The 12,912-nt window shown below is 39.9% G+C and overlaps 1 protein-coding gene across 1 annotated transcript in view; it reads left to right on the plus strand.

Moving 5' to 3' along the window:
- The window catches only part of PACS2 (phosphofurin acidic cluster sorting protein 2), a 1,734,969-nt gene that overhangs the window by 582,848 nt on the left and 1,139,209 nt on the right, over nt 1-12,912 (plus strand). The window contains exon 9 of the mRNA XM_044073533.1: nt 3,951-4,010. Within this exon, the coding sequence (XP_043929468.1) occupies nt 3,951-4,010 (60 nt within the window). The remainder of the gene's footprint in view (nt 1-3,950; nt 4,011-12,912) is intronic.

A 12,912-nucleotide genomic window follows, 5' to 3' on the forward strand; every position in this document is an offset into this window, starting at 1 on the left:
TGGCAGGCTTTGAGGTACTTAATATGAAAAATAGTTTTACGTATTGCTCTGACCTGTACACGAAGGGTATTTGAGTCAGTAAGTCAACCCTATCTTATTTTCCACAGGAACATGGTTTCCTTAAGAACTAATCCTTTTATGTCTAAAGTGGTATCTGCGTTTACTTTAAGCCAAACTATCCATCTCCCCATTTTCTTTCTTGAATCTAAAAATGAGGGAGAAAGAATGCTTCATATCTTGAATGTCCACAGACAACTGAGGTACTATTCTTAACAGAAGTAAATCTTTCAGATCAATTGTTCGTTTCTTGTGAAGGTAAGAAGAATGGGCAACCAGTGTTAAAACAGACTATTAAACCAAAAAATAGGCACCAGAGACCAGCAGATCCATCACACAAGTGCTTTAATACTAAAACACAATGAAATGAACACACAAGCACAAGAAGCATCAGTACTGGTCCAAAAAAGACATATGTCATCTAAAAAGCGCCCGTAAAAGTTCCAGTGTTGCTTATACTCTGAAGTAAATACATATTTGTTTTCCCAATATAGGAGAATGATGTTAGCATACGTTGGGGCACAATGTGCCCCCATTGCCACTCCCTTCAATTGTTTATAACATTCTCCCTGAAAAAATATAAAATTATTCTTGAGAACTAAGTACATTAAAATTAAGCAAGTATGAAATACACCAAAGGGAATATCTCCACAATCAGCTAAAAATTCTTCGAACCATCCAAGCCCCACATCGTGTGGAATACATGTAAACAAATGCACTACATCAAGGGTGATAAAAGTACTTGTGTTGGATTGTTGTGTGTTATCTATACGTCTTAGGAGGTCCCAAGAGTCCTCAGAAATGTTCACATTCTTAAGTACTATGTTTTTTTAAATTGTAATCTATGTATCTTGCTAAGGGTGCATTTTCTAATCCTTCTGCTGAAACAATAGGCCTGAGTGGTGGGTCAGTAGTGTTTTTGTGGACCTTTGGTATGCCAAAGATAGGTTTGTCAACATTTAAAAAATTATAAGTCTCCATATCGATAAGCCCCTCTATCAGTAAATCATTACAACACATGGAATTTTTTTATGTGCAATATTAACTTTGTTTAAAGAAACACTTGCATATGTCTCATCATCACTAAGCAGGTCGAACATTTTGCCTTCATAGCTAATGTTATCCATTAGAACAACCTCCCCACCCCTGTCAGGCTTCATGGTTCTAAGATTTTAGTTTTCCTTAAAATCATATAAAATATTCTTCTCCTCATTGATTAAATTGGGAGTCACTTTATTATGTTTAAGCAGTTCTCTTTTTCTACCACCAGTTCAAAATTCCTAAGCTGGGGGTGTAGTGGAGGGTTAAAGGTGCTTTTCTTCACTAGTCTGTTGTGAATAATCCTTTTTTCTTGTCCATTAAAAAATAATTCTAAGTTTTTTTGTCTAATAAATAATTTAAAATCAACTAATAAATTCACCAAGTTTATTTTTACCCTGGGTATAAAGGTGAATCCTTTTAAAAATAAATTAAAATGCCCTTTAGTAATAGTGTTAATATAGTTAAATATATTAAAACCATTATAACTAAATATGCAGCCATCTTGTGTAATTTCCTCCTGTAATTCTAGCTCCAATAAGTTCGATCCTGTGGTGCCCAACCCTTCTGTACTTGGTTCCCATGCCTGTAATTCACAGGATCGTTTTGTCTCAACCTTTCCAACCTCCTCGGGGGTGGAAATTCTAAAGGGTCCTGTATGTCTAAATTTTCTTGGTCATCCTGGTTATTATTCTCGGTATATGCCCATCTTCTATCATTTTCACCCCCCAAACAATTGTTTACCCTAAAGGGTTTAGGTTTAGGGTAATGTGTCTTGTTACTATATTCATTAGTATATCTCTATTTTCATGATTTTTCTACCCTGTATTTTCTTACATTTTACTTCAGTGCTATTCAAAATATCAAAATACTTCACCTTTTCAGTGTCTATACTAAACAATAAATCACTAACAATACTATTGTTAATACTTTCTGATTAAAAACATTTTCCATTTCTATTCCCTTGTTTTTGGTAATAGCTCTCATTATATCTTCCCCACATCTATCAAACTTGGTGAATTTATTAGTTGATTTTAAATTATTTATTAGACAAAAAAAATATTTTTTAATGGACAAGAAAAAAGGATTATTCACAATAGACTAGTGAAGAGAACCACCTTTAACCCTCCACTACACCCCCAGCTTAGGAATTTTGAACTGGTGGTAGAAAAAGAATTAAGGGAACTGCTTAAACATAATAAAGTGACTCCCAATTTAACCAATGAGAAGGATATTTTATATGATTTTAAGGAAAACAAAAATCTTAGAACCATGAAGCCTGACAAGTGTGTGTGTGTGTGTGTGTGGGGGTTGTTCTAATAGATCACATTAGCTACGAAGGCAAAATTTTCGACCTGCTTAGTGATGATGAGACATATGCAAGAGTTTCTTTAAACGAAGTTAATATTGCACATAAAAAATTTTCCATGTGTCTTAATGATTTACTGATAGAGGGGCTCATCAATATGGAGACGTATAACTTTTTAAATGTTGACAAACCCAGAGTCTCCTCTATCTTTGGCATACCAAAAGTCCACAAAAACACTACTGACCCACCCCTCAGGCCTATCGTTTCAGCAGAAGGATCAGTAACTGCATCCTTAGCAAGATGCATAGATTACAATTTAAAAACATAGTACTTAAGAATGTGAACATTCTTAAGGATTCTTGGGACCTCCTAAAACATATAGATAACACACAACAATCCAACACAAGTACTTTTATCACCCTTGATGTAGTGGATTTGTTTACATGTATTTCAAACGATGTGGGGCTTGGATGGTTCGAGGAATTTTTAGCTGATTGTGGAGATATTCCCTTTGGTGTATTTCATACTTGCTTAATTTTAATGGACTTAGTTCTCAAGAATAATTTTATATTCTTTCAGGGAGAATATTATAAACAATTGAAGGGAGTGGCAATGGGGGCACATTGTGCCCCAACGTATGGTAACATCATTCTCCTGTATTGGGAAAACAAATATGTATTTACTTCAGAGTATAAGCAACATTGGAACTTTTACGGGTGCTTTTTAGATGACATATGTCCTTTTTGGACCAGTGGCCTCTCTCTGCCAGGGCCTTGGTTTAATCTATGACTTTTAGGAAAGGGTTAGAGGCTGCTACGTGATCCTCTGTACATACTTTTGCAAATCACTGTAAGCTTGATTCCTTCTCTAGGCCTAGATTAAGCTTTGCTAGAACCATTCTTCAGAGGCTCTTGGACCCTTTTGCCACCTCCCTAATATGGTTAGCTATAGCTAAGGCTACTACAGCAGTGTTTACTATGAAAAACATAGTACGGCTGTGTAAGTTGAACTTACCATAACACTAGATATTCAGATGACACTGCTGCAATAGCCACTCCATTCGTCCATCCCCCGTGTTTTTAGTGCATTTTTTATGCCAGGGTGTGTACATTTTTTGCTGTTCTTAGCGTTGTACTTTCAGGGCTCAGCCTATCTGTCTGCTGGAAGGAAAGCCCTGAAGGGCTTTGCACCCAAACTTGTCTTTTAGTCAGCTCAGTTTGAGCTTCTTGACAGTTGGGGTGCATAGAAGGTACCCTGAAGCTTTGGAAACTGACTGGCCTTTATATCCTTGACAGGGTATAACCTATATAAATAAGGCTACTGCTGCAGTGGTTATTTGAACATCTGCAGTTATGGTAAGTTTGACTTGTACAGCTGTACTATATCACATTTACTTCTGTTTTGTTGAAGACCGCCATTGCTTAGCTGATGGGGAGATATTCCAACAATTAGTATTTTTGGCAAAATATATATAGTGTGCAGAACTTTACGAGTAATATTCACCATTTGAAATTGCTCAGACTTCTTTTGTCTTCATTTAAAGCAGCAGCAGAACTTCAAACAGAAAGTGGTTGCACTACTGAAAAGATTTAAGGTTTCAGATGAGGTACGTATGGTTTCTAAATATATGTTAATAAGAAGAGTTTATGTATATTGTATTTTCATGCAATTTTATGAAATATATTTTTAAAAATGTATGATATCTTTGTTTGCATTTGGTCACTGTTTTATGCTATACTGTTGATCTTCTTTTTCATTAGGCTGCATCCTTGAAGTAGTCTTCTTAGAGCTTGTAGTTTGGCATCTTGTTGCAGTTCCATGTCCTAGAATGCTAAAGTTCATGCTGTGACCAGTTCTGATGCTGACTGCTGACTTATTTACTAAAAATTAGTTGTTGGAAGGCACGTATCTTGTGGCATTGTTAATGAAACTTTAAATGCACCAGCTTTAAGTGATGAAGTCTGCATATTTATGTTACACTTCCTTGATGACAGAAGGAGCTGGCCCAATTAGTTTTTCTAAGAGCTTTTAATGTCATGCGTTCTCTTATCCATCCCTTCTCCTCACTACCTATGCTACAGCCTCTTGAATACATCCATGGATTCCTTCACCGCCAACCATTCTGGCAGTCCATTTTAATGATCCATAGTCATTTGTGTGAAGACATACTTTTTCAGTTTCAGGTAGTAGTTGGTCCTTGAAGTCTGCAACCTCTGCGCACTTCATGTTATACTGCCTGTTTAGGATGACATCATTACATCTTCCCAGCATGATCATCTACACCCATGTATGGTGCACCCCCCAAAAATGTAGACCGTTTAGTCTCTAATTATATATTTTCCTATTCATCATACACAAAATTTTACTGGCTTTCCCTTTTGATTCATTTCATTATCTTGTTCCCCCTCCTTACATTGCCTCCAGAACTGCACACAGTATTTGAGGTGTGCTTTCTCTGAGACCTGATAAAGCAGATGAGATACCTCTTTGGTTATGTATTGTTTATTCTAGAATTTGTTCACTTTTAGTTTTACCGTATTATTATTTGTTTTTTTTTTTTTGCTTCCATGCATGTTGACCATTAGGCCTCTCTCAGCTCAGGGTGGGGGTGGGGGATCCATCCAGGCAACCATACAGATTGCTTGTGCTCATGCCTGCATCCTAGCAGTGAGGGTGTTTAGGAGTCCTTTCTCCTCTCCTTTGGTGAGGGATATGCAATCTATAATAATGTGGGGGCCATTGTGCTTCCTTGCGCATGTACATGCTCTTATTCACCTGCTGAAGGAGTCTTTTACATTTGAGGCTTGATGAGCTGAATGCATATTCCTGGTATACCCCAAACATTGAAACCTCTTGCACGACCTTACCAATACCTACTAACCCTAAACCTGCACCTTACTTTTCTAAATTCCTATCTGAAGTTGTTAATCTTCTTCCTATTCATCACTGATGGGTTCAGTTCCAAGCCCTCGGAACCTAGTTGGCCTTATACCAAGCTTGCGTGCACCAAAAAACTCTCTAGCTCAGCTGCTACCCACAGTGCCCTTTGCTCAGTTACTTCAGATCTCGTTTGCTGAGCAGCCACATAGCAGCGTTTCACTGAGCTCTCTAGCTAAGTGATTTTTCTGATATATTTACAAGTTTTGCAAAAGTTTTTTTCCTCTTTATAATCTGTTCTTGATATCTATATTGTTTCAGCTCTACCCACAGGTACTTCTTTTTTACCATTGTTGGTATTTCCTAACTTTCTACCCTTGTGGTATCTTGTTACCATTGTTGGTATTTCCTCTCTTTCTTCTTCATTAACTCTCTTTCATTACTCTTTCCCTTTTGTGTGAGTGTGTGTTCTGGGATGTCTGAAAAGAAGGGAACTACAGGGTTTAAACACTGCTCTTCTTGCAGTGGTAAACTACCGAATAGTGACCTCCATGAAGAGTGTGTGTACTGTTTGGGGGTTCCGCATTTGTCGGTGAAACCCCCGTGTGATATTTGTGCTAGCTTCAGTCAGCGGACGCTGAATGAATGTCATAACAAACTGATTTTAAAGGGCCTACTTGCTTCGCCTTTTTCAGAGGCTGTTTCTACGATGGAGGTCTCATCCCCTCCTTCTATGGACAAGAAATATCCTCGCTCAGACCTCTCTTCACCAGCCGATGACAGAGATAAAAGTCACAAACACAAGGCCCATAAGTCCTCATCAGAACACCATTCTGCCTCCTCGGTGCCAACTACTACATCAGCTCCGAGCTTGGCTCCAGCGAAGCTTACCGAGGTCGCCTCGTCAGCACCTACCCCGGCACCGATGACTACGGCACCGTCTTCTGCCTCGGTTCTGACCAGCTTATTGGTTTCTGTCTCTGCACCGACATCGCCCATTTCTGCTCTGATATCAGTTCCAACAATTACCTCGGAACTGTTTTTGTCATCCACCCCTATTGTAACTTCAGCTCCGAGCCCATTCATGGCTCCAACCATACCGTTGTTGCCAGTTCAGAATTGGAATCGGTGCCATTCTGTGATGCACCACGGACCTGATACTCGTCTACTGTAGACCCGTTTGCCGGACAAGCCTGCAGCCCCTTTTTGGACCAGCATGATTCCCCCTCAGGGGCATCGGTGAGATCCACCTTTCCGAATTGGATGTGGTGCACCTTTTTGACCAACTGCTGACTGCCAGGGGAATTTCAAATCCGCCTAGACCCTATCCCACTCCAGGCTTTGGGTCTATTTCTCCAGCAACTCCTACTTACTATCCTCCCTTGGATCCCTCTGTTCCAAGGCTCATTTATCTAACTTTTACTAGAGGACTCCCTTCCTTGGTGCAGACGACACTGTCTGAGGCCCCAAGACCCCTTTGGGTGTCAGTTCCATCGGAACCCACCCTTCCTCAAGCTCATGCTTGGGGGGGTGGAACCTCTGGTTCCAGTCTCTGTTCCGACAGTTTTGTCAGTCCTGACTTCGGATCTGAGGGTGACTACCACTCCAAGTCTTCTTGAGGCTCCGTGTCCGAGGGTGGACCGTCTGGAGAGGGGTGTGACCCCGGTTCCGATTTTGTCTTTTTCGGTTCTGGGATCCCACTTCTCTTTGGGCAGGCCCGCTTTCCAGGTGATGGAGAGGGTGCTTGCTGATAGCAATCCTCCTCCATTAGTTATTCCCCCAGTTCCTTCTGAGCCACAGTTGTCAAAGGCCAACCCCCAGGACTACGAGAGCACAAGACCCAGGAAACCCCTGTCCAGGGTATTTCCCTTTCTGAGTCGTCTTCGTATGCTCCCACTGAAAACCCCCCTCAGAAATGGGTGTGTAAGAGGAAACACATGGGCTCCCCAGAGGAGTCCCTCACAGAAGCTATGGACTACGATGATGGGGAAGGGTCCCCACGGTCACCCCCTGACGATGTCTCCTTCGGAGACATCATGAAAATCTTGAAACAGAGGGATGACTGGAAGTCCTCCAACCCTTCCTGGGAGGAATCCATATTCCTGCAGACCTTTCGCTCTCTGCCCTCTACTTCTTGGGTGACCCCCCCCCCCCCGCTGAGTTGGTTAAACTCATCGTGCTATGGGCATGGAAGAACCCTGACTCCATTGAGGCCATCCCCAGGAGATCAGACAAGGTACTCTCCTCTCCAGAGGATCAACCCCATTGGTCTAGAGGTTTGCCAGGGGACGCTATGGTCATGGCAGCAGCCACGAAAAAGGACCTTGCAGAAGAGAGTCCTGCTGTTCACCTGCCCAACAGAGAGTCCTGGGCAGTGGACAGGTTAGGGAAGCGGGTCTTTGCATCAGCAACCTTTGCAGTTAGGTCTCTGAACTTTCTGGCACATTTTACGAGGCTCCAGAGAGATCTTACCTCCGGACAGTCCAGAAACCTTGCGTGCCGAGTATCGGATGGACCACGAGATAAAGTTGCTTCCCAACTTGCCATCCTAGAATCAATATCTAATTCATTCTTGAGGTTGCTGTCACACACAACCGAAGGAGCAGCAAAAGCTCCGGGTGCAGGCATAGTCATGAGATGCCATGCCTGGATGTGCATTTGCGACCTCGCGGACTCCTTCAGGTCTTCCTTTCTAAATGCCCCTATTGAGCCATCTGCTCTGTTCGGTGCTAAGGTCAAGGATACATTAGCCAGGTGCGAGCAAGATGGGAAGACCTTGTCTTCCTTTGGCCTACACTTTTCCCAACCTCAGCGTTCCTTCTCCAGGAATTAGAGGAGGGAAAAGATGTGGCACAAGATGTCTCAAGGTCCTTTCTGAGACGCATATGGTGAGGACTCCTCCAGAGGCAGAGGGGGTTCCAGTAATAGATGACTTCCCTTTCGGGGCAGAGGGGGTCCCCGTAACCAGGACTCCAGAGATTCCTTCTCGGGTAGACTGTATCAATGCTCCTGAGGCGCTGCCCGATTGCTTTCCTCTGGAAGCAGTCGGGGAGCATTTTTCTCTGCACCAAGCTGCCTGGCTCTCCATTACGAATGATCAGTGGGTGCAGAGAATCATTACCAGAGGCTACCATATTCCCCTAATAACTTATCCAAGACCTCCAAAATCCCTTCCCCATGTTCCACCTAGTCAAAGGGAGGAGGCAGCTTCTGAAATACGAAAGCTATGTCAAAAACGAGCCATCCAACAGGTCCCCCCAGATCAGTGCGGATCAGGGTTCTACTCAAGATTTTTTTTGGTGCCAAAGAAAACAGGGGACTGGAGGCCCATTCTTGATCTCAGCCAACTAAACAAATCTGTAGTTCAGACCAAATTCCGCATAGTCACGATTCAAACCATCCTTCCCTTTCTGTGGGAGGGTGTGTGGATTTGCTCATTAGATCTCCAGGATGCTTATTATCATATCAAGATGGACAAGTGCTCCAGGAGCCTCCTTCAATTCCGGTTGGGAGCCAATCACTACCAGTTCAGAGCCCTGCCTTTCGGTCTCTCAATGGCCCCTAGAGTGTTCACGAAATGCATTGCAGTGGTAACAGCTCATCTGAGACTTCAGGGATTCCAGATGTTTCCATACCTAGATGATTGGCTCCTCTCCACCCCCTCCAAGCTTCTTCTGGTCAGGGCCCTCCGCTACACACTGGCTCTAGTGGAGCCACTAGACATCACCATACATTGGGAGAAATCAAACCTTCAACCATCACAACAACTGGAATTCATACGGGCAATATTCAACACCCAGTCAAGCCTGATCTCACTTCCTCTACACAGGCTTCAGAGACTAAAGGCACAAGTTCGGGTGATACTCTGTCAAAGAAAGGTGTCTTCCCACACAACTTTAGCTGCCATAATATAATCATTTATAATCCAAGTACCTACATACTTCATCTTATCATGTCGCCATAATTATGGGTATTGCTGAACCAATTCACATGTTGTGTGAGAACACAATTTAAAGATATAACCTTTGTTTTGTCCTCCTTTATTTTATATCCTGAAAAAAACTGAGACCATCTCAAAATGTTCCACAACACTTGACATATCTTTTTCTGGATTTATCAAATACAAAGTAATATCTGCAAATAAGGCTAATTTTTTGAGTACCATACCAGTCATGAATTTTCACTACCTGTTCATTAAATTTGTCTATCATTAATACTTAAGTAGGAAAGTACCAATGCCTCATTTGCTTTTTATATGTGCATGATCTGAAATACATATTGGATGTTCTTCAAAACTTTCAGTTAAATACCCTTGCTCTTGTGAAATTCAGTTTTTGTTCAGTCTAGCTCAGTTATTGTACCTTGGATATTATGTAAATTCTGTCTGGGTGTTTCTACTAGTAATTTGACATATTCCATTCCAAATATACTAATATAGTTCTTCAGAAATCTCTCCTCTTTTGTTAGATTTCTCTTCTAGGTCCCCTGATACATCTTTACTATTAAATAAAAAGTTCCAGTCCCCACCCATCTGCTGGAAGCTGATCACCTCTCCCATAATTCTCTTAAGATCCTTAATAGTAGAGTTAGGTGGAATATAAATACATGCCAATGTAATTTTTTCTAGATAATAACAAAGGTAGATGTATAGTAATAAGGAATTGTTTTTGTCCTCCTATATCACTATTGGAGCCCCATCCTGCAATCATTATTATTATTCCACTTTTCCTTTGTCCCTGGTACTTTACCGAATAACTGTTCTGGAATCCCCCCCCCCTTTTTTTTTTACATATATATAAGTTCAGATGCTCATTTCTATCCAGGTGTGTCTCCTGAAACTTTGCTGTTTGTAACATACACCTCTTGATATAATTCAACATACTATGCTTTTTGTCTGTGCCTATGATGCCATTCATATTTCATGATGGGACTGATAACTTTGGGGGACTTTCAGGGTGGTGCATACTGAACAAAAGCACAATTTCAGTTCTTCTAGTGTGAAAAAGTAAAAACAGAGCAGGGCCAGTAATTTTTCCAGTTTTAGTAAATTCATTTACTGTTAAGTATACTGCTGGTGTCCAGGCAGTGTACTTAGTGCTAGAAAGTACAATGCCTGGCTGCTAGTAAAAAAGAAATTTAGAGAGCCTGAAAGAAAATCGTTTAGAAAAGGTGAAGAGAACACTGACTAGGAAGAATCCTGTAGCTGTTCAGCAAATAGCAGTTCAAGCTTCAGCTCTGGTGCAAGACATAGATTCTAGTAATCTAGTGGGGGAAAATAATAAATCAGATGCGCTCAGAGCTGGTTAAAATAAAAGAAACATTGAAGGAATATATCAACTTGTATAACAAAACATATGGAAAAATTGGACGAACGTTTAAAAAGATATTCGGATGAGTTGATAAAACTGCAAAGATCAAGAGGTTAAAATGAAGAAAAGGATGGCTGAGTATGAGACTGCTCAAGACTAGATGTTTCAAAAATGATTGTAATAGAGAACTTGTACATACAGAAGACTTGATATTTTCTTCTTTACCAGAGAAACTGGAAGGAACAGATTGTATTAATTATATGAATGCACAAATAAGCATCTGGACTGGTACTCCACAACAGGATTTGTTAATTGAAAGGGCATATCATGTTTATGCTCCAAACCTGACCATGAGAAAACAGCCAAAACCTTTGTATTATTATTATAATTACTAAAAATTGGAGACAGTGTAGTGTTTGGGGGAAACGATTATTCACTGTACACCATACAGAAGAGAAGCAAATTTATCCCAGCAATCAGGAAATGAAGAGAGGCAGGTGTGAGATTCAAGCTGCTCTATCCAGCTGACTTTGGGATATTTCTTTCCTGGGGGATCAAAGTCCTATTTTGATGCAGAACAGTCTAAGGAGGAAATATAAAAGTTTGTCCAACAAAAAGTGAGCCATCAAACTGAAGGTGACTCTGTTTGTCATTCTTCTGTTAACGCATAGAGAGACTTTGCCAGTGAAACCTTTTCAAGTGTTCGAAAGGAAAATTCTTGAGAGAGAGAAAAAAAGAACAGGAGTTGACTAGAGAATTTTTTGTGTCTTGGACTTGAACCAGAGTCTGGGTTTGGGAGATGGAGATGAACAGGGAGAAGACCAGCAAAACTGAAATTAATGAATAAATGTGAGATTATAAAGCATCAGCCACATTTGAGAAATATTGCTTTACAAGAAAAAGTGGAAAGATTGGACATTTGTTGATTTTGTTAAACTTGTGGGGAGACTGAAAGGCATATACTCCACTTCATGTCATTATTGTTTTGAAAGAACATTAAAAGTAAGCAAAAAAAAAGTAAAACAAAAGTTTTCATTCTTAACAGTATTTGTATAAAGCGTTTCATGATATAAAGTAAAGCATTTTCATTTACTGTATCTGATAAAGATGCTAAAGTAAACAAGTTCATTTCTTCTTTTAGTTTTAAGAAATGTAGGCATTACAGTGTAAAAAGAAAAGCTGGACAAAAGTACATTTAAGTTAATAGGCTGCAATTTTGGGTTGTTGAGGGTGGGGGTGGGGTGTGAGTGAGTTGATATGTTTTCTCTAAGTTTTCCATAAGTAAATGTCTAGATTAAGGCCTTGACTTAATCTAATAAGTTTTTTTATTTTATTTAAGCAAGGAAATAAGAGAACACTGAATGTAATGAAAAGTTTTCCTGTAGCAAATAAATGTTCAGTGTGAGTTGAAAAGTCTGCAGCTGAGGGCAGCTGTACATTTTGTTCTTATGTTTCCATGGAGAAAAGCTGACTACAGGGGCAGCCGGTAAAAGCCCAAGCACTTTTTAAGCTTAAAAGTTTATGTTTTTTGAAAGCATGCAAGCTGTTTTTCACATCTGGGAGGAGAGTAAAGATAAGACAAGAAGAGAGAGCAATTAGTATAAGTAGGAACACAGGCTGTAACATGCTTCTTTGCATGGATAACCTTAATGATAGGTTAGATAGTGCCTTTCAGTGCATCTGTCGATTTAGGGCAATTTTCTCTATCTGGAGAGTTAAACTTCATTATTTGAAGATGTGCATAGTTTTGTGTTAGTTTTAAGTTAATAAATTATTGGGGTGTTCTGTGGTGTATTTTTTGTTTGATGGTTTCCGTGAAACAAAAAGTCTTTTAAAATGTGACATAGGTTCAAAAGGAGATGACAAAAAAAACAACTGTATAAAAGATTAATCTGCCAAACATTAGTGGGTGCATGTAATAAAAAGAGCTGGGAATAGACATTTAAAAAACGGTCATATATATGTGGGAGTGATAACTTCTTATCGTAATGGCTACACTGTCCATATTATTTTGGAACATGAATGGCCTCACAGATGTAGACAAAAAGAAAAAAGTTATTAAAACGACAAACCAAGCAAAAAACCAACAGCACATAAAATATATAAATCAACAGTTAAAAATAATAGTGCTGTATAGGCGGTTGGCAAAAACTTTTATTAATAAAATAAACTAAAATACAAGGTAAGCGCTTTCATAGAACAGTCTACTTTATCAGACCATACATAGAATGAAACACATCTAAATAAATGGCAAATAATTAGTAAAACAGAATAAGTCACATGATATAGCAACAAAGAACTTGTTAGCCTCTCATTTTCTTT

Source organism: Protopterus annectens, chromosome 6.part0 (genome assembly GCF_019279795.1).
Source record: "Protopterus annectens isolate FY-2018-M chromosome 6.part0, PAN1.0, whole genome shotgun sequence".
NCBI classification, from domain to species: Eukaryota; Metazoa; Chordata; order Ceratodontiformes; family Protopteridae; genus Protopterus; species Protopterus annectens.